The sequence below is a fragment of the Pistacia vera genome, unplaced genomic scaffold (genome assembly GCF_008641045.1).
Source record: "Pistacia vera cultivar Batoury unplaced genomic scaffold, PisVer_v2 Contig288, whole genome shotgun sequence".
Taxonomy (NCBI): domain Eukaryota; kingdom Viridiplantae; phylum Streptophyta; class Magnoliopsida; order Sapindales; family Anacardiaceae; genus Pistacia; species Pistacia vera.
This window is the reverse complement of record NW_022196099.1, coordinates 323,397-347,872: the sequence shown is the minus strand read 5'-3', so window position 1 is coordinate 347,872 and position 24,476 is coordinate 323,397. Positions and strand designations below refer to the sequence as shown.

At 33.9% G+C, this 24,476-nt stretch overlaps 5 protein-coding genes across 7 annotated transcripts; 1 reads left to right on the top strand and 4 right to left on the bottom strand.

The window, feature by feature from the left end:
* Window positions 1-1,974: 1,974 nt before the first annotated feature.
* Window positions 1,975-2,627, bottom strand: LOC116134440 (histone H2B-like). The gene has a single exon (XM_031420117.1). It carries the CDS (start codon window positions 2,518-2,520, stop codon window positions 2,101-2,103), a length of 420 nt encoding a protein of 139 aa, XP_031275977.1. The 5' UTR covers window positions 2,521-2,627; the 3' UTR covers window positions 1,975-2,100.
* A 1,143-nt stretch (window positions 2,628-3,770) lies between these two features.
* Window positions 3,771-6,348, bottom strand: LOC116134434. Its single transcript, XM_031420110.1, has 2 exons — window positions 5,630-6,348; window positions 3,771-4,196 (listed from the first exon to the last, which is right to left on the bottom strand). The coding sequence occupies exons 1-2, from the start codon at window positions 6,247-6,249 to the stop codon at window positions 4,190-4,192; spliced, it is 627 nt and encodes a 208-aa protein (XP_031275970.1). The 5' UTR covers window positions 6,250-6,348; the 3' UTR covers window positions 3,771-4,189.
* Window positions 6,349-11,407: 5,059 nt separating this feature from the next.
* On the top strand, window positions 11,408-13,362 carry LOC116134438 (40S ribosomal protein S15a-1-like). 2 transcript variants are annotated; one of them, XM_031420115.1, is made up of 4 exons: window positions 11,408-11,515; window positions 12,490-12,640; window positions 12,736-12,896; window positions 13,041-13,362. In XM_031420115.1, the coding sequence occupies exons 2-4, from the start codon at window positions 12,508-12,510 to the stop codon at window positions 13,137-13,139; spliced, it is 393 nt and encodes a 130-aa protein (XP_031275975.1). In that variant the 5' UTR covers window positions 11,408-11,515; window positions 12,490-12,507; the 3' UTR covers window positions 13,140-13,362. The 2 variants fall into 2 exon arrangements, with proteins under 2 accessions (XP_031275975.1, XP_031275976.1); XM_031420116.1 differs by having other exon boundaries at window positions 11,409-11,515; window positions 12,493-12,640.
* Window positions 13,363-14,189: 827 nt separating this feature from the next.
* Window positions 14,190-14,558, bottom strand: LOC116134415 (peroxisomal and mitochondrial division factor 2-like). The gene has a single exon (XM_031420091.1). It carries the CDS (start codon window positions 14,556-14,558, stop codon window positions 14,190-14,192), a length of 369 nt encoding a protein of 122 aa, XP_031275951.1.
* Window positions 14,559-15,815: 1,257 nt separating this feature from the next.
* On the bottom strand, window positions 15,816-19,845 carry LOC116134442 (soluble inorganic pyrophosphatase 4). 2 transcript variants are annotated; one of them, XM_031420119.1, is made up of 9 exons: window positions 19,618-19,845; window positions 18,435-18,585; window positions 18,294-18,322; window positions 17,589-17,654; window positions 17,403-17,510; window positions 16,952-17,017; window positions 16,750-16,870; window positions 16,519-16,600; window positions 15,816-16,198 (listed from the first exon to the last, which is right to left on the bottom strand). In XM_031420119.1, exons 2-9 carry the CDS (start codon window positions 18,577-18,579, stop codon window positions 16,156-16,158), a joined length of 660 nt encoding a protein of 219 aa, XP_031275979.1. In that variant the 5' UTR covers window positions 18,580-18,585; window positions 19,618-19,845; the 3' UTR covers window positions 15,816-16,155. The 2 variants fall into 2 exon arrangements, with proteins under 2 accessions (XP_031275979.1, XP_031275980.1); XM_031420120.1 differs by having other exon boundaries at window positions 18,435-18,572.
* Window positions 19,846-24,476: the final 4,631 nt, after the last annotated feature.

The window sequence follows — 24,476 nt, the reverse complement described above, 5'->3', positions numbered from 1 at the left end:
CCCTTAAATTAACATCGTTAGTTTTCTCTTAAAATAACTCCCACAAGAGATCTCGGCTAAGCCAAAAATCCGGCCTAATTCTAGCCCTAGTTAGTAAATTCGCGAATTATACACCCATTCGTATAATTCACGTATTATTCACGAACAGCCGTATTTTATAAGCCCAGTCGTATTATTCGCGAATTATATGCCTCAGCCGTATTATTCGCGAATTATTCCTGTATCCGAATTTTTGCTGACTTTTTATAAACGTATTTTTCACCATTTTCCATATCATACCCGTAAAATTCTCGTACCCTTTTTTTGCTGTACCCGTATATTTGAAATGTTATATAGATTTTAATTAAGTGGCCCATGAAAAGTGTTAAAACTAGAATTGATATTGCCATATTTTTCAAAACGTATTATTGACAATGTGTCGTATTAAACTCGTATAAACCCGTATTGTATTTTTTTCGTATCCGAATTTTATAACCGAATTTTTACAAACGTATTTTTCACCATTTGCCGTATCATACCCGTAAAATTTTCGTACCCTTTTTTTGCCGTACTAGTATTTACTAACTAGGATTCCGACACCATTGGACCTCCCTAACACCACCATCAGCATCCTCTTATCCTCCTCACCAAAAACCCTAATTTTTCCACCTGAGTGCACCACGGCGAGGTGCCGGAATTTGGCTAGAAAGGCGCGACAACACGCGAAAACCTAAGGGAGAGGCAACAATGATCAGCGGGCAATTGCGATCGGAGCTGTTGGGGGTTTTGGTGGAGGAAAGCCAATGATGCTATTGGTGGTGTCAGGGGTGGTTTCCGGTGCCAAGATTTGCCGAAATTTGGATGAAACACCGATTGAAACTAAGAGCGATGGCCAACGATTGAGGGTTCAATCAAGTTGGGAGATTAGGGGTTTTGATGTGGGAGTTGACAGGATTGTAATGGTGGTGTCGAGAGAGCTCGACTGTGCCATGAACAAGGCTGAAGGCCTGAAATCGCATGAATTTGAGAAGTGAATGGTTATTTTGAAGTTTTCTATTAATTTAAGGATGGGAATATGAAATTTATGAAACCATGGGTGAGAACTTGTAGATTCGCCAAACTTTGGGTGGGAAAATGTTGTTTACTCTTGAATGAATTGTAAACAAATATTAATCAACTCTCCTGTTGGAAATGTCAAAATATTACATTACATTATTCTAGTATCAGAAACTGATAATTGAATCCTCAATTTCCTTAATTTTCTTCCGCCTATCTACTTCAGAACACGTTCATATCACATGGTCATCTCAATTTCCCATAAACTAAAACGCAGGTTCAAACTATGGTCATATCAATTTGCTAAAATCTATACTCAGATTGAATTTTCTCAGGCCATGGTTTCATATCAATTTCCCATAGCCAACACTGAACTCAGGTTAAATCTTTCTCAAGCCATGGTTTCGCATCAATTTACCATAACCTAAACCCAACTCAGGTTAAATCTTCCTCAAAGCCACCAACGATCCACACTGCTGAATGATATAGTCTCAACCCAAAACCACAACATTATTTGTGATATTTCAGTATGCACTCAAATAAATTGTTCGAAATATTAGTTAACTAAATGCGGCTGTGTTTCACAATCTATTAAAGGTTTAGGCCAAACAACCATATATTCATAACCTAATAGAGGGTCGGACCAAACAGCCATATCCCTAGAATCGCACATCCTGAGTCCCAAGTTCCTCTTGACATCGCAACTCTTCGTCCACAGAACCCGGAGTTTGTCATTCAACCATTATTAGGAAAGTCGCCAATCTCCATAAACAAAAAAAGAACAGAAAAAGAAAAAAATCTTAAGTGCAATCTCCACCAACAGCAATCCCTCTCATTCTCTCAATCAAATAATCACACCCATCTACTAATACCACCCAAACACATCCAATCAATTTAAAAACCATATCATCAAGATTCACATTCTCATCACACGTTATGGGAGCTTTGGGAAACCGAAATTTTCATTAATCTGTCCACAGAAAGCATTACATCTATTAAGCATCAATAGCCAAAAAAAAAAAAAATTATCTGAAAATGTCAAATACCCATCAAACTAAACAAAGATTAAGAACTGGTAAACTTCGTCACGGCCTTGGTCCCCTCCGAGACGGCATGTTTGGCCAGCTCACCAGGCAACACCAATCTCACAGCGGTCTGGATCTCCCGCGACGTAATGGTCGGTTTCTTGTTGTATCTCGCGAGACGGGATGCTTCCTGAGCCAATTTCTCGAAAATATCGTTGATAAAACTGTTCATGATGCCCATGGCCTTGCTAGAGATTCCGATATCGGGGTGAACCTGTTTAAGGACCTTGAAAATGTAGATCTTGTAGGTCTCAGTGCTCTTCTTGATCTTCTTCTTCTTTTTCTCACCACTCTCTTTGGCGATCTTCTTCTCAGCTTTGGGCCTCTTCTCGGCGGCGGCTGGGACCTTCTCGGCGATCGGCTTTTTCTCGGCGGGTTTCTTCTCAGCCTTGGGTGCCATTGCTAAGATAATAAAAAAGGGAGAAGGATCTAGAGAGGTTTGGAGGAGATTGTTGAGAGTGAATTAAGGAGCTCGGCGAAGAAAGACGGATGTAAAGGAAACTTTATATAGAGAGGCGAAGTTGCTTCTTATTGGTTGTTAGTGTTTCACGCAGATCGCTGACGTGGATATTAATACCAGCATTGGATTTCGTGTAGGATAATGGAGGGAACTATGGGCGGTTCAGATTTTATTTTTTATAGTTTTAGGCGGTCATGTTTGGTAATTTTCTTATTAAGTAATAGTTCAAGTATACACAAGAAGCTGTGTACCGGTTCACGCCAACATATTATTTCTTTATAGGTTATCTTTACCATTTTAATTTGAGGAACTTAAATCCTATTTATTTATAATTCAACTGCCATTTTTCACATAAGAAAATACTATTTGAATATGATAGAATATAATTAAATAGAATAGAATAAATACTATTTGAATATGATAGAATATAATTAAATAGAATAGAATAAGATTCTGATACTGTGTTTGGTATAATATTTAAAAATTATATCAGAGTTGGATAAAATATTTAGAATATTTTTTAATTCTCTATATTTGTTAATTTAGCTAAAGTGTCTCCCCCAAAACAATAAAACTTTAAGAACCCAAAAATAAAGCCGTCAACTACAGCCAAAATTGGTCATCGTCAATGGCAATCTAGTCGTCGTTTTCGACCAGATCCACCATAAATCTAACCCTAGATATAATCGTTTCCAACCAGATCCACCAACAGCAAGATTTGCGTGCGACCGGCCAAATTCGACCGAACATACACCATTCCAATGTCAACGACGACGACCAACAGTGACTTGGGTAAGTAAAGGTGTTTTTGTTAATTTATAAACATTTTATTGTGAAATGTAGTTATTTTTAGTTAAATAGAGTTGAAAAAATGTTAGAATAAGAGAATAGAAAACAAATCTCACTCACTTTTCATTTTCAACAGAAAATATATTATTTGATTCAAAATGATTTTCAAAATTATGATCCCAATAGATAAACAAATTTATTAATCCAAATAAAATAACAGAAAAATGATTTAAAAAGGTGAAACAAACTGGGGGTTAAATTTTTATCTTGAAAACACCAATCAATCATATATGGTTAGCGAAAATCCTGTAAGATTAAAATCTACAAATTTCAGTTTCAGGACACAATTAATGCTCATCCAAATTAAAGGATAAGAGAAAGTAGAACTAAAAGAAATACTATTTTGAAACAAAATCACTTGTGTCAAAATTCATCATCCATTCACTCTCCTATTGACATAGCGTATAAAAGACATTCAAACTTGTGTCATGCGGAGAGTGAGAGTGAAAATGTGCTATTAGCAATCGTCTTTACAAAGTAAATAAAGATAATGATTCACACATTTATTCAGCTCTTAAATCAGGAGACTAGTCTCATCATGAAAAACCAATATCTTCTACGCTGTCCAACATGTTTCTGAAATTCAAATATAGAAACTATTTAAGACACCAGATGAAACCTTGGAACTGCTCCGGCAATGGTGGGGAAATTCATGACTGCTGCCACAATCTTTTAATTAGTAATTGGACGAAGGCACTGAGCGGAGCCATCCAGTTTAACACTGAAAACCTCTTGTGCAGACAGAAGACAAACCTCTTAACTAAAACCTGTAAATTTCAGAGTAGATAAAGGAAAACCAAATACTCTTTCAGAACATCAACTGATTGTCAATATGTTGCGACAGAAAAGTGACATACAAAACATGTTATAACTAGCAACTGAAAAAATAAAATTATAATTCTAGAATCTCCCCCCAAAAGCCCACTGCATTCATGTTAAATTCAATAAGTAAACCACATAATATGCAGAAAAGTCTTTAAGATATGGAAATTATAGGGTAATAACATTTTCTTAATGTGTCCTACAATGTATGCATGGTTTTTATTGACAAAGATATTCAATGAAAAACTCATAAAGACGTATCTAAATAATTGTGCATTATCACTTTAAAGATGAAAGAACTGTAACAAGCATGATCTACAGCTTATGCGTGGTCCTTAAAGGATAAAGTTGAGAGGGAAATCAATTAAATCTGGAAAAAACCGTGCATACATGAAGTGTAACCTATGCATAATGTACAAATGTTTTGCATCAGCTCAAGGTTGAGTGCCCACATGTGATGTGAGAACAAGCAAATCCAACTGATGCAGATACATTTGAATATCAACAAATCAACCCATGTATGCACTGTTTTTTCCAGATATATTTAAAACAAAAAAATAGAATAAAATTGACACTATTAAACTTATATTGGAGCTAGACTGCTTCATCTTTTCACAGCGTTCCTATTTAACCGGCTGTGAATGTCTCTCTCACTGGAGGATATTGCAAGAACTTAAATATACATAAATTTTCGTAAAACCAGGAAAGACCAGAACTGATAGGTCTGAAATCTTATAATACATGTTTGCTAGTTTGTTTTCCTTAAAGTGTATGAAAGTGTAGATTTTAGGAGGAAAAGTAGAGAGTTGAGAAGAATGAAGGCTAACACAAGATTTTGAAAACCATGTGAGAGAGGACACATCAATAAATATTTGTTCTCAGAAATAAAGGGGGAATTTTTTTCGACGTTTCAGTTCATATAAAAAAATAATAAATTAAAGTAAGAACTCAAAGAAACAACAAAACATAATGAATAATATTAAGTATCTTTACTCAGAAACACATCACTCTTGATTTATCAAATTAAATAAAAAAAACTTATTCCTGCTTGTATGTTAAACATTTCACAAACATCTATAAAAGCTAAAAAATGGACTAGAGATACACGGTACCATCACCAACAACAACACTCTAAAGGTTCAGCATGCCATGACTGCAAAGACCCCCACTCAACCAAAGGCAACCATAAAGTATTAACCGCTGCAACGTTTTCAACCGATAACTAAATCTTAATTATAAAACCATCTCTACCATACCAAATTAAATCAAATTAAACACAGCAGAAATAGCCCCTAAAATATGATAATTGTAATAGTGATTTTAGAATGGAAAGAATAAACAAATATTTAATATATATATATATATATTTCACACGAACCTTGGAGAACTCTTATTCACATTCCGATGAAGGATCCGACCCGCATTCGTATCCGTACTATCAATCAGTTCTCTCAACCCCAAATTCCCTACTTGCTCTTCCTCTTCTTCCTCCTCTTCTTCTTCTTCATCTTCTTTCTCCTTTTCAACAGCGCCACTGGCACGTGTCACTTTCCCCTGCAACCTCTCAAAATAATTCCCATATATGTACTCAGGCGAGTACCCATTTTCCTCGTCAAAAAACATTATATGCCCGTGCCACTCCCAGACCCGATAATCCGAACCCGTTTCCTCGTGATATCCGACACAGATGTGGTGTTCCCCAATCGTAACAGCTTGGCCTGAGTTGGGCTTAAGCAATTCAATCTTACTAGACAGGATGATCTTGATTATCTCTTTTTCGAGCTTCGATTCTTCTTTGGAGAGTTGTGTTTTGTTTGAGTCATCATCGGATGAAGAATCTGAGAGATTGGCTGCGTCAAAGAGAAGGTCTTCGAGGGCCTCCTGAGTGAAGAAAGGACTGGAAACGTTGCCGTTTGTTGGCCTGATTTGAAGGCGACCCATCAAGGTCTGAAGCAGGAGATTATCAAAATTGCTGGTGCTGTTCGTGAAGGAGCTCATGGTGAGTATTTTTGGATTAGGGCTTTTGTAAGTTGAAGGTTGAGTCGAGGGGAAAGAAAGAGGGTTTATGGTTTAGGGATATTTTTGGATTGAAAGGTTTTTTTCTCTGCCCTTTATTCGCTATTATTACTCTGTCATATTCCATTATGTATCCTAAAAATTCAAAAATATATTTATTTTAATATCTTCAAAATCTAATTCTACTGGATTTAAACTCTCAAAATAATAATTATTATATTTTTATAAAATAATTCAACTCAACTCAATTTTTTCAAAATACTGTTCTAAAAACCCCCCCAAAATATTGAACCAGCCGTAGCCTTTGTTTTCGTTTTGTGTTTGGGATAAAGAGCAGGCATAGGGGAATAGGTTTAAATGATTTAGTTTGTATTTTGGAATATTTTGTTGGATAAGCATAGAACAAGGGTGGAGTTAAAAGTGACGAATTTTTTTTATTGACTAAAATGTTTGTTTTAATCTTTTTACTTTAATTTTTAAATTGATGATTAAAGTTTTGTAACTAACTCAATCTGTGTTTTATGTACAAGGTATGTACACATCACTATCATTTATGGTGGTTGTATTAGCATAAACAGGCTTGAGAAAAAAATTACAATGCCTCTCTTTAAATCAAAATTTATATATATATATATATATTTTTTTTATGATCAGGAGTATCTAACCAGAGTATACGTACCTCAACTAATCTTTTAAGACCTTGAAATTATCGATCAGATAAAAATTATAGTGGTTACCCCTATTAATAACTAAGAAGAGAGTCAAACTCATGACATTTTAAGTAATATATCAAGAGTCCTTATCAAATTACTCGATCACTTAGAGATAGTTAAAATTTTAAATTATTGTGTTTTTCAAAGTTTCTATATATTGCACATTAAAAAACTAAAATCATCATTTTTAAATAAGTTTTTATAACAATTATTAAAATAATTTAGAAGCGGAAATGGTGTCAATAACGCCAGGGGCGAAGTTAGGATTCTTATTTTGGGAGGCCTGAATATATTTTATGTTCAACCAATAAAACTTTCGTTATTTATATATAATATGCTTTACAATTACTCATTAAACATTTTACCTCATATATTACAAGTTCGAAATTATGTTTTATTACAATATATTTTTAAAATCTAATAGAAGATTTTTTTTTTTAAAATACAAATTTTAAGAAGAAAATTCTAGAGTCTCATTACAAAAAATTGTATAATTTAGTCAATGCATTTTGAATATTTAAAGTTTGATCTCCTTAGCATAATTAATTACCTTGTTGATGACATTATAACTACATCTAATCTTGATTATTTAGGCTTTGTTTGTTTCATTTTCCCCCAATCCTATCTTATTCAATCATACCCAAAATACATATTTGTTTTAATATTCTCAAAACCAATCATATTGTAATCAACTCAAAATATTTAGATTTTTTTAACCCTCTAGGTTTGTTAATTTAACTAAACACCCGCAACAATAAGAGTTTATAAATTGACAAAAACACCCCCACTTACCCACATATTCCCGACAGCCGGCCATCATCGCCAAAAGGTGGCCGAAATCAATCGGAATGACGCACGATCGACTGGATGTGGTGATCGTGCGTCGATCTGGCATTTTCTAGCGTTGTTGACGACCATATGTGGTTAACTCTAGTCGTCAACGGCCAAATCTTTGGCCATAGATCTGGCCAAAAAATGTCAGATTGATGCACGATCAACCAGATCTAGCTAGTCGTGCACTATTATGGCGACTTCCGGCCACACCTGGCTATCGACATTTAATGGGTGAGTAGGGTTGTTTTTGTTAATTTTTAATGTTTTATTGTAGGGGTGTTTAGCCAAATTAACAAATGTAAGAGATTAAAAAACAATCTAAATATTTTTAGAAAATGTTTTCCAAAAATTTACCAAACACATTTTCAAATTCAAATCATATTCTCGTAATAACACCCCAACTAAACTTTTTCAAAAATACTATTTTAAATACTCTACCAAACACAACCCTAGTGTGTTTTACCGATTATGAGGGACATATAAAAAGGAAAGAAAATAAAAAGAGAGAACACAGTAAGTTACGACATTTTATAAAATATAAAAATAAGGATAATGATATCTTCCCAGCCGAAGTTTGCTCTAAAGACAATTTCGTACCCAATAAGTTTGAAAATGACAATAACCCACCAATTGTTAAGATATGTTAGTAAAATCCGTTTAAAGAATGATAGGATAATAATTTTTTATGTAGCCAAAAATAGCCGGAATAAATGGTGGCTAGTGGCAGGGAAAATAGTCAGAAAGAAACTCAATCAATCAATAACCAATTTGATTCCACCATACAATCAATCTCCAATTTAAAAAGAACTCAAAAGCAGCCTCCAATTCAATTTAACACTTCCAACCCTTTTACTTCTCTCAACCCAATCCACTGTCGTCGCCGCCAGCCTTTCAAAAGGTTCCTCACCTGTTCGAGAGGAGATGATTGGGGAAAATGGTCGAGCAGGTGGTGTGCCAAAAAAAAATGCAAAAATTTAGGTTGTGTTTGGTAGAGTATGTAAAATAGTATTTTTGAAAAAGTTGAGTTGGGTTGTTATTACGAAAATAAGATTTGAATTCGAACATGTGTTTAGTAAATTTTTGGAAAACATTTTCTAAACGTATTTACATTAATTTTAACCCCCTATATTTGTTAATTTAGCTAAAGCTCCCTACAATAAAAGTTTTAAAATTAACAAAAACACTCCCACCCACCTATTAAATGTCGGAAGTCACTGGAATGGTGCACGACCGATTGGATCTGGCCGATAGTACGCCGATTTGACCTTTTTCGGCCAAATCTACTGCCAAAGATATGGCTGTTGACGACGGCCATATCTTGGCTGTCGTTTGGCCATCAACGATAGCTAAGATATGGTCATCGTCAACGGCCATATCTTTGGCCATAGATCTGACATTTTTCGACCAGATCCATGGTGGGTCTGGCAAAAAAGGCCAGATTGGCCGGTCATGCACCATTCCGGTAGATTCCGACCACCTTGCGGTAATGGTGGCTGGCAGGCGGCAATATGTGGGTTGGTAGGTATGTTTTTTGTGAATTTATAAACTTTTATTGTTTGAGGTGTTTAGTTAAATTAGCAAACCTAAGAGGTTAAAAAAATCTAAATATTTTGAGTTGAATAGAATATGATTGGATTTTGAGAATATTGAAACAAATATGTATTTTAATTGACATATAGTTTGAATAGGGAAACAAACATAGCTCAATCTTCACACCCGAAATCAAGCCAACCCAAATAAACTCCAATCAACCACAAACACACAAAACTCCTTACAAAAAAAATAAAAAAATGATCTCAAAAAAACCAAATTCCGCCAAAATTGCGAAACCCTAAGACTAGGAATGGACGGCGAATGGTGGGTTGTTGAGGTCGAGGTATTGAGGGTTTTTGAGGTGGGAGGTCGATGGAACTTTGGGTGGTGATGGGATGGATTTCCGACACCGAGAATGGCCGAAAAAGGGCTTGGAGTGCACGAAACAACAAAATGATGTGGTGGTTGGCGTTTTGGAGGACAATGGCAGGTGGGGTGGGTGGGGTTTGTAGAGGAGGTTGAGGGGAATCTGGCGGTAGGGTCGGTGAGGGTCGTCGTCGCCAGAGGAGGGGGAGATGAAGAAGAGGAAGAACAAAATGGGAGGGCGAGAAGTAATTTGGGGTTTATATATATATAATTAATTTTACCTCTTGACTGTTCATGAATTCACCAAGTGAAATTGTCTTTAAGCTAAACTTTGGTAGGAGGATGTCGTTTAAAAAAAAAAAAAAAAAAAAACTTAAAAAGATTATAGAATAAAATAACAAACTCTTAAAAGTATAAATAAGTAAGAATCCAATTTAATATTTGTATACTATTATTTAGAACATAAATCACGTCTAATTTAATTGCAAAAATATATATGTATAAGTTTCTTAAGGTAAAATCATAAGTATTTATCATAAATATATTATATATATTGCAAAACAAGGAATCATTCTTTGCCTCGGTGGGCTGGCCAGCTAGGCCAAAGCGTAGCTCGGCAGTCGGCACCTGAGTAATCGCGCTGATCAAGTTTGCGATGGTCTTTTTTTTTTTTTAATATATTTCAAATTTTAAAATATGTTTTTGTTAAAATATTAAATAAATCAAATAATTATGTATTAAAAATGCAAAATTTTAAGTAATTGTTATAATATTTTTGTAGTTGAGACTTCCATAGGCAATTTTTTTTCTTGAAAACAACTCAAACCCACTTTTAAAACTTTTTATTAAATATATTATTTAATAATCAATTTGAGCCATAATTACTTTTGAAATGAATTTAGTAAACTCTTGTAGGCTTAAACTATAATAATTTCAAATGACGCATTAAAATAAGTAATACACATCAACACATGTGAAATTTGTAACATAATATTATCTTAACAAACATTTGTGATGAATTAGACACAATGTTTAGAAAATCGGACCGACCCTGGACCTGGTCAAGGGCTTGGTTCATGGTTAGGTTGGTGAACCGATGCATCAACAACAAATAAAATTTAAAAAAAAAAATAATTAGTCCTTTAAATTTTACTATATTGCCAAAATATCCCTAAAAATTGTAAGTTAGTCCCTTAAAAAAATTAAATATATTCATAATATCCAAAAGTTCAATTAGTCCTTAAAGATTTGAAATATTACAAAACATTCTTAGAAAATTTTAATTAATCCCTACAAGTTTAAAATATAACAAAAACCCCCATGACCTGAATCAGACCGGAGAGGTTGTCGGTTCTTGATCCAACCAGTCGGTCCGGTCCGGTTTTCAAAACATTGATTAGACATTTTCTATATACATATAAAATATTATTATTCATTATAAGTTATTGTTAACATAAAACTATAATTCATTCTTATTTATTAATTAATGACATTCTAATAAATTTGAAAAGAAAAATTCATTCTCAAAGTTAATTGATTAACTTCTCGACCACTGTTTTGTTTTATACTTGGAATCAAAAATCATTTTTATTTGATATTAAAATAATGAAAAAACATTTATTTTTCTAACCCGCCATCTATTCTTAGAGAAAGGGTATAAAAGTAATTACATCTTCTGGTTTTAACGCTGCCCAACTGACAACTGTTACTAAGTTGAACATCCAAGGCCGAACCCTAATATTACTTGTATCTTCTTCACTCATATCGTTACCAGGGCGGCCAAAACCCATTTCAACTCTTAGGTATGATCTCATATTCTTCAACCACAGAACTTTAAACGAAGATTTACTTTCGTCTATGAAGCTTTTGTATTTTTATATTAATTTTTTAGCTGCTACTTCTGTCATTGTTTATGGTAATGAGATGTGTTTATATTGGTGTATTCTGTATGGTTGTTGCTTTTGTTCTAGTTTCCATGTCGATTTATCTTTTTAGACGAGGATGTGTGTGAAGATTTTAATTTAGGTGAGAAGATAATAAATATATATCTTGTTGGTATAAACATTATGCACTGTGAATGTAGGCGAATTGAATAGGAGCGTTTATAAAATTGCAATGATATGAATACGACCATAATTATCTGTATTTGCGTGTTTTCACAAATTAAAACTTTTAGGATAATACTAAGAATAAAATACGCAATCTCTTTATGGCATTAAGATTAAAGAAGTAATTTGATTGTAATTTAGTTCAAGAAAGTGTCTATTGAGTTGCAGATAGAGTTATGTGTTTATTTTCCTGTGTGTCAAGTTAGCAACATAGAAGTTATTGTTTTTGCTAAGGCTAGTGGAATTTATTTTCTAGCAGTGCACGGCTGCACGCTCAAAAGTGATTATTTGAAACTTGTTTCTGATGTTGGCTGACGTGCCAAATTAGGCTTAATCAAACCAAGAGTGTACTTGCTTAAATGAATTTAATTTGTAAAGCAATCACAAATATATGGCAGTGGAATTAGGATTCACACTTTCGGTAATTCATGTTGATTCAATGGTACCAATCAAATGGTGGTAGGTATAAAAATTGGAAGTTGTGTGATTATCCTATGAGGTCTCTCTGGTTAAAGTTATTTTGGTCCTTGATGCTGTCATGTTTAGTGGTTACCAGAAGCATGACATACCATTTAATGGTGACCAATAAATATCTTTTCCATTCTCGGCAAAATTGAGTCTGTTTATGCTGTTGTTCTTATTATTTGATTTCCGGGGTAATTTTGTAGCAGCCTGTCTTTGTAAGAATGGTGAGAGTCAGTGTCCTGAATGATGCTCTTAAGAGCATGTATAATGCTGAGAAGAGGGGAAAGAGACAAGTCATGATCAGACCTTCTTCAAAGGTTGTTATCAAGTTTCTTCTGGTCATGCAGAAGCATGGTTAGTGTTCCACCCATTTGTTTTTAAAATTCATGTTTTATGCTGTTAAAATTTGTCAGCTTCACCTATATGTATAAATTTTCTTTGGACTGTAGGTTATATTGGCGAATTTGAGTTCGTTGATGATCACAGATCTGGAAAAATTGTGGTTGAACTGAATGGCAGGTTGAACAAGTGTGGGGTTATTAGCCCTCGTTTCGATGTTGGAGTCAAAGAGATCGAGTCCTGGACTGCCAGATTACTTCCCTCGAGACAGGTTAGCATGTGAAATTCTTGGTTAATTAAGTAAAAATGTTAACGGAATAATTGCATTAATGAAGAAATCGATATGATCTAATTAATTTTTTCCTTTTCTGAAAATCATGTTTTGTTGGTGTAACCAATGATTCCAAATTTGCAGTTTGGATACATTGTTCTTACGACATCTGCGGGCATCATGGATCATGAAGAGGCTAGGAGAAAATATGTTGGTGGAAAAGTTCTTGGTTTCTTTTACTAGGGAGAACATTTTCAACTTCTTTTTCGGAAATTTTGGGTAATGCCAAAGGTTGTTAAATGGCTGAACCTCCACAGTCAAACTTTAAAGTTTTTATGTTTTGATTTCTGCTTTTGTTGAAGAGCTTTAGTTTAACACATGATAAGATTTCAGTTATCATTCTTGTATCTTTACTCAAGTCGGTATCTTGAATTTTGGGAAAACCTTTTCAGTTTCCTTTGTTATATTATAGGTATTATTTTATCTTCCTTCCCTTAAGATTAAACTGCACCAACTACTTTATAGTATGAGGAGGATCCTTGTCTCAAAACGAATGAATTGTTGAGTTTAGGACTTGGGAGGATGAAGTGTATTATCAGTTCACTCATTCCCTTATTTTATATGGAATAAAAGAAAGATTGAACGGAAAATTCTATTACTGTCCTTTTTTATCCTATAAAACTTTCAATTACTTTTCCTAATAATGCAATTTTATTGTGGATGGTTGATGCTTAAGCTGTACTTTTGTCAACATATATGGGTATGTAATTTTTATTTATCACTATGATGGTTTCTTTACAGTGAGTCAGTGAGAAACCCAAAGGTCATGAAGGCAATAACTTGGCAATGGATCACCATCAAGACATGAAGCTTTCATTGAACCATTTCCAAGGCCCACTCCGAACATAAATAAATAAACAATAATATTAACAATAATGCTACGGACACCTACATTTTTACACCGGAATATTATACCGGCCTATGTGTCTCGTGATTCACACAAGTAAATCAAACACATTTTACGTTATTAAATTTTTTTCTAGTGAACGGCCGTTCATCAACTATGGACGACCGTTCATTTACCATGGATGCAGATCCATTTACTACGGATGGACGTCCCTAATGTGTGGACTGACGTCTATACTTAAAAAAAATAAAATTTTAAATAAAATAAAGGGACAGCCGTTCACCATTTCTGGACGGTCATCCCTTAATCAAAATTGGAAGTTATCTTCTCCTTGAGTCCACTAATCATGTCAAAATTGGAAGTTATCTTCTCCTTGAGTCCACTAATCATGTCTTCGCCTCATCAATCTCTTTCTCCAAGTCAGTAATCTTGGCCTCCATTTCCTTGGATTTGCTCTCTGATTCCTTCAAACTTCCCTCCACTGACTTCTTCTCAACTATCCACTTATCCAATTCAGACTCCAAAACATTAACTTTCTTCTTAAACCCACTAATTTCCCTCTCTTTGTCATCAATTTTTTCTCTCATTTCCTCTTCAACTCTCACGCTTTTACTCTTCCCTTCCAATTCCCTCACTTCCAAAGTCCCAACTTTTCTTTCCAACTCCCTCACTTTCTTCTCACTATCAACTTTCTCACTCTTCAGCCCGTCAATTTCTTTCTCTAATCCCTCCAATTTCACTCCCTTCTCCCCCATACTCTTCTTCAACTCTACCACCTCAGCACTCGCCTCATCCCTTAGATGCCGTCAAAAATCTGTAATTTTTCTTTTATCAATTTCTTTCTCAAAAATGCTGTCAGAAATGACCTTGCTTCCCTAGATGCTGTCAAAAATCTTTAGGAATCGTGACTCTCTTTGTTGTATCAAACTGATGGCACACGAGGGACAACCGTCCATTCCTTGTGGACTGACATCCATTTTTTTTTAATTTTTTAAAAGTATTGTTAATGGACTACGTCCATTAATTTTGTTTAATAAAATTTTATTATTAAAATATTAGACGGGCGTCCATTATATGTGGACGCCTATCCATTTTTTGGGACGACCGTCCCCAAGTTATGGACGGTCGTCCCTTAATTTTGTTTATATTTTTTTATTTCATTCTACTAATGGATGAGCGTTCTTTAAATAGGGACGCCCGTCTGTAGTAAATGGACCTCTGTCTATATAATATGGACGGGAGTCCATGTAAGTGAATGGCCGTCCATATTTGATGAACGGCCGTTCATTGGAAAAAAATTTAATAACGTGAAACGTGTCTGATTTGCTAGTGTGAATCATGGGATACGTAGACCAGTACAAGATTTCAGTGTAAAAATACTGGTATCCGTAGCATTATTGATAACTTAATATCTCATTAATTACCCTTTACACTAATTAAAAGTAATTAAAAGAAAATGAATCGTTATGGCCAATAAATTAGTGCATTATATTGTTACTAATTTTCTATATAGAAATGATTATGTTATATGTTTTAATATGAAATTATTCAACTATATGATTATGTTATATGTTTTAATATGAAATTATTCAACTATTAAAGTTATGAAAGATAATTGCTAATATATTATATTAGAATTTTTTTTCTCTTGTTTTTTATACTAAATCACAAAAAAACATTTATTATAATTAGACTTCTCTATCACACATATAATTTAACTTGTATTTATTTGAATGAATGAAAGTTGAATTTTTGTTGATTGGATATTGAGGGTAGAATTGAAAATTATTTATCAAATCTATGAACTTATTCATCTAACCAAACTTTGAATCAACAATCTATAGATTTTATATTTAAACCAAACAATGAAATTTATTAAATACATGGATTTAAATCATGGATTTTAAAATCTCTCAATCAAAGGAGGCCTAAGAGAATAGTTGCTTATATAATATCATGTGAACATCCAGCGAAAAGTAACTAGTTTTCTTTGGCATATAAATGAATAAATATAACAAACAAATCCAAGATTGACTACATATTTTATATCAACTGGGCCTCTGTGAAAAGCCCGGTTCCAAATATCAACAACCAAGCAGTGCATCTTGCTTAGGATATTTATAATCTGCTTCATAAAAAAAAACAAAAAAAAAAAAAAAGACGAAACAAATAATGAAAAACATATATCTCTTTAGCACACAATAGATGAAAGACTATCATTACAGTTCAGAACTGTTCAAAATTATCGCCATCATATATCATCATTCAGTATCATGAGCTAATGACTTGTATATAACAACACGATATCTGTATTATGACTCACAACCACCTATCGCTTCAGAAGCTAAATGACTACCGCCTCAAGCTCTCCACAATGTAGTCTGCATAAAGATTCCTACAAAATAGAAGGCATTTCATCAGCTTAAGCTCTCCAAAAGCCACATGACGTAAGAGCAACGACAAAAATGAAAGGACTTAGAAAGGGAGAGGGGTACTTCAGAATTTTAGAGTAATATGCATATGAAAAAATAGGAGGAAGATTTGACTATCAGATGAATGTCAAATATACCTCTCTCAAACATAAGTTACAAAATTGAAACAATTTATGCATGAATAAGAAATTAGCGAGCAGTGTCATTGATTAAAAAAAAGTTTCTACTGGGGTGTGCATGTGTCCCCCAAGTCTATGGCTCAGGCTAAAGGATCATTACTTACATGGAATGCTCGATTACATCAAAAGCAGTAGCGGCTGGCAGAAAGTCATCAACAGCAACTTCCTTATTCTCATTTTTCTTGTCTGAATAATTTATTAAGGGAAAGAAGAGAATGAATCTCATGTCACTGGTACCATAGAAAGAAATAGGATTTCACACTCAATATTTATGCTTGTATACATTCTGTGAAATATATGCTTGCTAAGAAATAAAGAGATTTTACGAAGGATACAGTCTTCAAAGAAGCGGCGGATCTCAGCCAATCGATGAGGTGGAAGATCCTTAATATCATTGTAATGCCGGTACTCGGGATCATCAGCACAGACAGCAATTATCTTATCATCTTTCTCACCCTGCATTCATTAAATCAATGTTTCTTCAGAACATGTATATAAACATGAAGAATCACTTTTATCTGCATGGGATATACATACCTGATCAATCATAGGCATCATACCTATGGCTTTAGCACGAAGAAAGCATCCTGGAAGAACTGGTTCCTGTAAAAATTCCAAAAGTTCAATACATGGTCTCAAAAGTTGTTAGGAAATCCATATCAAGACACTAACAATATGGGTAAATGTCAGGTCATCATACCACATTTAAGGACCAGCAAAAATTATCAAATTCAATTTTTTGTCTAGCGGACTACCATCCAAACAGTTATCCCAAGTTCCACTTGCCCTCAAAACATTCAAACCGAAGGGTAACAAGGAGTTGAGGGACTATCTCAATTGCCCAATGAAATTTAAGGGGATAACTCTTTTCAAATTTCAGTTTGTAGTTGAAATTCAAATGCTTTGAATAATTTTGGGCATTTAAATTTCTGAGCCTACATTTGTGATTCATGAGCATATACGAAACGGAAAGGATCATGTGGCATACCTGCATGATAATCAGCACATCCAATGGATCATTGTCTTCACAAAGGGTACGTGGAATAAAGCCATAGTTGTGGGGATAAACAACTGAGGAATAAAGCACACGATCAACCTGAACAATTACCATTCATTAGCAATCAATTCTGATGTATAAAAACCATAAAGAAAATTGGCATAGCACAAATGATACCTTGATCAGTCCAGTTCTCTTGTCAAGTTCATATTTCACCTTGCTCCCTTTGCTTATTTCAACCACCTGCATACATCAATCACATTTTCAGTGCAACATATAAGTGAGAACGCCAAATATCCAAGCATTAAAAATGAAGAATTAGTTACATTTCCTAAATTTATTAAATTAAACAAACACCAGCTTTGCTTTGTTCTCTTACATGGACAATAACATAGTGGTTATTCATTATATTTATGAGAAAAAATTAATAGCGTGAGATTCATAAGATATAGAGAGGGAGGGAGAGAAAATTTGCATAAACGACACCAGTTACGTCAGAATGCACATCCATGCTACATCACTCATAAGTGGTGAACAAAGAAGTATTCATATTTCATTAATGAATGCAAGTGCTATAGCACCTTGTAAAGAAAGCATTCAAAAATATACAAAGAGGTCCCTAATAGCTACATAAGCTTTCCTAGCATTAAAATGTAACAATAATAATAATAATAGTTATAATAATAAAAAAAAAGAACGTTAAGTTGGCACTATTGAAGTGCCTCATTATAATCCTAAGTCCTAAGGTTCAGTGGGCTTCCTGTAAGATATATGACAGCTAGCAGTAAAAAGTTTGCTAGCAGAATTATATAAATGAACAAATATGCCAATGCCATTCCATGGAATACTAGCCAAATGGTAGGTGAAGTTCAGTATCCTTACACAGTTGAAAATTTTTGGAGCTCCAGGACCTGAGATTAAATGACAAAAGAATAACATAATAAGTTATTGTTTTGATTTAATAAAATAAAAAGAAAAAAAACCAAGCATTACCACCATGTTACTGACATAATTATCACATACCTATCTCAAGATCATGCCAAGGGTGTGCAGCCACAGACCTCCTGGTCATTGAAGAGAGAATCCTTTCATTCAGAGGAGGATTTGGCGCAGGCTGAGAGGTGGGAGGTTTGGTTGGAGTCTCAATTGGAGGGGCCATATCTGCCATGTCAAACTAAAGAAACATTAATTAATACACAATTAAGTCAAGTGAAAACAGGGCATAAACCTAAAAGCATTTATTTTAAAGCTTCTTTATCACATAATATCGTAAATATTTATACCAACCAAGACACCACGACCACTTAAGATATTTTTTAATAAGTTCTCAAATACACGTCTTCCTTTAGAGGATTTAATATGTATTTAACTACGGTAAACAAGCAACATCAATAACAGGTATTCATTGATGCAAGAGCAAATTCATATAAAATTTTACCATTTCACAAGATCTAATGTTGTAAAAGTCCATTTTGTCAACTCCATAAGGAGCAAAAGAGACCCAAAAATGAAATTGAGAAATCGTTAAAGTTTCAAAACTGTGTTCTTAAAATTCACAAAATAGATAAGATTCCGAGTTTCGTAACACATTTTTTTGGGCTATTTTGGCTAACATTTTCCTGCTTAAAAGCAAATGAGTACTTCTTCACCGCTAGCCAAACAATACTTTGAGACTATTCAACTTAGAACGTCAAAGTCAAACAGGTTCGGAGAAATGTTGACACAGATTGATTGATTGATTTCTAACCAAATGCTTAATCCACGCAAATGAAAACCATAAATCTAGAAAGACAAGACTCAGATCTAGGAGACGGCAACGCTTAATCCACGCTAAATGTGAAAATGTAAAAAATAGATAATAAACAGTTCTGATTTTCGAATGAACGGTCCTGCCACCGAAAAATACTCACAAAGTATTTTTCTCTTAAGGCGAGATCCTCCGGTACAAATGAAAAATCGATTAAATATTTTAATAAATCGAAACAATAATGTTTAAGCACGTCTTAACATACAAAGTAACCAAAAAAGAAAAAAAGTACGCGTGAGCTTGCTTTCTTCAATGTGAATTTTCTTCAATGTGAATTAAATAATCAGATCCAGAAGGAAGAAACAGAACAAGTATCAAATAATCAGCTCGGGAAGCACAAACAAACCCTAGAAAATGACGATTTGTGACTAGAAAAAACAAAATGATTTTGAAACATACCTTTCGCAGCTGAAGTTTTGATCTCTAAACGAACAAGCGGCTTGAAGAGAACAAAAGAAACGCACAGATCTCAAAAAGAGATGGAGCTACGAAAGAGAGAGAAAAAAAAAATAAGAGACGAAAGAAGTGACAGCGAAGATAAAGTCTCCAATAGGGCGCCGAAGTAGAGGAAAGCAAAGAACTGGTACTGGTTCCCGCTTTGTTTCCTTTGCCTTTTAAAGGCAACCAGAAGAAAATAATAATAATAAATTACATAAAAAAATAAAAGAGGATAAAGAAAATTCTTACGTTTCGTAACCGTGGGAAAAAAAGGGTTTGGGAATGGAACGCCGCATATTCTGTGAAACGAAAATGTCGTGGATACAGCTGCAATCGGTGAAACGCGTCGAAGTGTGATTGGTTGGCTTGATAGAGGTTTGGGACCTACTTGGGACAGAGACTGAGCTCCTAACGGTCGTGCAGTTTCTTAACAAGTCTTTAAAGTGTGTGTGGAGAATAGGGAAATGTTATCGTGGTTGCGGGAGCACATTTATTACCATGTGATATGCCAAATCTAAACGTTGGGGAAACTTATTCCTTCTTTTTTAAGATTAATACGGTCATACTACTTGTCCTAAAATATATTTAAAAAAATTAATTTATAATTTTATATGATGTTAATATGTAAATAAATTGATGAATTGGTAAATGATATGTTAATACCATATAAAATAATATATTTTCTAAGATGACATTTTTAAGATATATTTTACCATATACACTATAATTTTTTTAAAAATGGTAATAAATTTATGTAAGTTTTCAACAAACTTAGAAGAGTAGAAAATAATTATGAAAAAAATATTATAATTTTTCTCACCAAATCAGAAAATGGTATCAACTACTAAATATTCGTTCATCTTTCCCTATTTTGTTTGTATGTCAAAAAACAGGGTAATTTAATGTGATTGTATGATGATCATATGATGTTATGTGGTGGTAATCAACCAAGTGTTGACTACGATTAGAGAGCGTGTGGTGTCCACAGGGAATGAAGATTGAAGACTCCAGCGGTGGAAGAAAGAGGTGGCGGTGAAGCATTCTGATTTCTCAACCAGCAAAAGCGCATAAAAAATTCTTCTTATCTTTACCATGAGATCTGTGTAAGAGCCTCGTAGGAATATGCCTATCCATTACTCAACCCTCGTTCGACGCTTCAACACAAGAGTTGACTTCCATTAACCTACCTACCAGTCTTTCAAAATTTCATTTTAACGTTGTAATTTGGTTCATAAAGAAAGGTCTAATGTGGACATAATTTGACTTGAATAATGGTCGAGCCATTTTATGTTTAGAAAGAACGTGACCGAGTCAATTATCGGACTCTTTCATTTTGGCCAGCCTCTTGTTATTTGTTCAGTTTCTATGTTTTTTTAGTTTCCATTTGTCATCGATTGTCAATCCTGCCTCCAACATCTTAGCACTCAAATATTAAAATAACAGGATTTGGACTTTTGACCACCGATTTGGAATTTTTAATATATAGATTAATTAGGCTAAAACATGGTTATCTTGTCTCTACAATAATACATTTCATCCCCAACACATACCATCTTTACGATTTGTCTCCCCTTTATACGCCCAATTTCAACTGCTTCTAAGGATTAGAGGATTTGTTAACATGTGTCGTTAGACATTATAAAAAAATAAAATCCTTCTATCAATAGCAATACACTTTATTTGTGATAAGATAAATAAATAAAATTTTGAATATGTTAATATTAGAAAATTACATATTCAAATATTTAATTGTGGAGTAAACGACCATTTCCCACTCAAATAATAGCTTAATGATACTTTCCCCCCACTAACTTTTAAAATATCACTTTACCATTCAAATTTATATTATGTTTCCGATTCCGGTATTGTTGCGATCTCATACCATCACTATTCTCTTCCCTGATTATCACTCACCAAAACCTTCAAATTTTACTCCTGCCGACATTGTCAATCACCGACAATCGAGCTATTAAGGTTTGCACAGCGGCCCCTCCCAAGTTAAATTTTGATCAATCTCAATTATCAAAATTCAACATTTCACTACCAAAAGACTCATCGGTCTCCCTTATTCAAAAGTCTCAATAGTTTGGAATGAGTTTGCTCTTTGTTCACTGCTGCAATATAAATTTGGGTAATAAAATAGTATTTTAAAAATCTATAGGTAAAAAAATGTCATTAAACCATTGTTTAAGTTAAAAAAAGTTGTTAACTCTTTAATTGTGTTAACATGTGTCCTTTAACTTATTCATTGATCAACTAATTACAACTATTCATAAAGATAAATCGACTAATATTAATTTTCGTTTACTTGAGTCACTATTGATCAAATCGTTATCACTAATGTTGAAAAATTATATAGATTTGAGTGTACGAAAGCAGATTATAGCTTGGTCATATTCTAGTCTTTTTCTTTAAAGTTTGAAATAGTAAATTCATTGTCTTTAATCTTTCTAGAAACGAATCTATTGGTTAACTAGTCACCAAGTTACAAAAAAGTTTGAAGTTTACGTGATGTGGTCGATGAAATTACTCTCCTGCCATGACACAGGATATTTGACCGTTAGTTGACACATTCAGAGTGGTTATTCGTCTTCATAAATATCTTAATGACATTATAAATTTATGCGACCTCAAAAGAGGTATTCAATTACCCTTTGAATTATAGTTACTTTTAATCGTCATAGATTTTTGTCATAACACGTGTAATAACGATTGTTAAAATGACAATAGATTACACAATGCAATTCTATGTTTTTTTATTTGCTAATGCAAATAAGCCACAAGTGTAACCTCAACATAATTTGTTTTTTTCTCGAGGGTATCCGGACTAACTTATGCACACTTTAATTATATAATCTTTCACGATCATAAAATTTGTTTATTGATCGGGAGTGTTCAGACCAACTTATATGTTTCTAGGATCCTGAAACTTTTTTGATGACCCAGAGATATTTGGACCAGTTTATATGCACTTCAACTAGACCTGGCAAAACGGGTGGGTGGGCTGGGTACGGGTCGGGTCTCGCGGGTACGGGCCAAACGGGTACGGGTCTAATACGGGTCGAAGTATACGGGTCCAAAATATTGGACCCGTACCCTGCCCTATGCGGGTACGGGTGGACCCGCGGGTACCCGTTTTTTCTCTCTCTAGGTTTTAGTTTTTCCAGTTTCACCCCTAATAGTTTTCAATTATGACAGTTACACCCCCAAAATTCCTACAGTTTTAATTTTTTACATTTACACCCCCTAAATCAACTACTCTAAATTCAATTCAATTTAGAATATAAACAAATAAGAACCAAAATAAACATGGGTTTATGAATTTAGCAGTGGATTAAATTCATAACCCATAAGCAAAAACCACGCATGAACACAAACATTGAAGAAACAGGAACAGGTGTCACACTTTCTTCGCTTGCAACCACAAATTCTTAAGCTCTCATACATCAAGGTTGTTTCTCTCCTTAATTACTTTTAAGCTTACCATTCACAGTTGGAGTAATAACATCACAATCTTCCGAGCCACCACGACCTACTGATTCAATTTGCTAATTCAAATATAAGGATTTATTCTTCAACTCTTTACTCTCAATCATGTCATGAGTACAAATTACCATCACAATAATAATAAAAATAGGTATACATACCTCATCAAATTAACTATATAGAGGTATAAATAAAATCACAGACACTACTATAATCCTTTCTATCACACCTCACAACCATGTGACATTAACACCTCTCAATAAACTACAATAATAAGCGGCCATCCACAACATAAAAATTCACCTGCAACAAAACAGGACAAAATCTTTAGATTACACAATCAACCAAGCTTATAATGAAATTTAGATGCCTTATCTGAAATTGAGCTGCAAATATTTCTCATTTTGACTTCTGGCTATGAATAACCATGTGAAGGAGTTTATGGTCAATAACATATTTAACAATCCATTACTTGAAATCATTGCGTCCAGGTTGCAAACTACATTTCCTCATTCATATTACAAATTAACTTCATATATACTAATGTCACTAAGTTCCTCTACCCAAATATAAATAAATAAAAATAATGAAGAAAAGAACCATCAACTTTACTGAATGAAAACCATTTCATGTTATAACCTGTACCAGTGTTACCTTTATATCAGAAATATGATAATCTACCCAGCAACCTGCATCACGCACACATAAATATCAATTTATGAATTTTCATAACATAATTTTAAATACAAAAATACAATCAAGATTAATCAACAACTTAACCGTTGGAACTCGGTCGCGAATTCTATAAATTATTCGACCCTTGCTTGTATCATAATGGTTACTTCAACTTGACTCTATCTCCAGACTCCAGGTAATACACGAACAAAATTCTGCCTAATCTTTCCCGAAATATAACCAAGAATCAAGTCTTCATTATCTAAACGAAATCGAAACATACCATTGGGTAGTGACTAGTGACTCTGTAATGAACCCTTCATGGACCCATTTCTCACCGCTCGAAACTCTCCACTACTCCTTTCACTCTTCTTGCTGTTTACGCTATCGAAATCTTGTAATCTTTACAAAACCTCTTTTAAATTGAACTTCTCTCGGCTGTTAAATAATAAAAAACAAAAATCGTTAAATGAAACACTAGAAAGATTTAAAAAGTTAAAATGAAGAGAGGAAGATTGCGTACTCGATGGGGAGGGAGTAGGGAAAATTTTTTTTTTGGAGAGGAAGGAGCGAGGAGGAGATGGACGATGGAGATTGCAGTAGAGATGAAGCATTTTGAGTCTAATTTTGAAACCCTAAGGAACTGGAAAGAAGGAAAT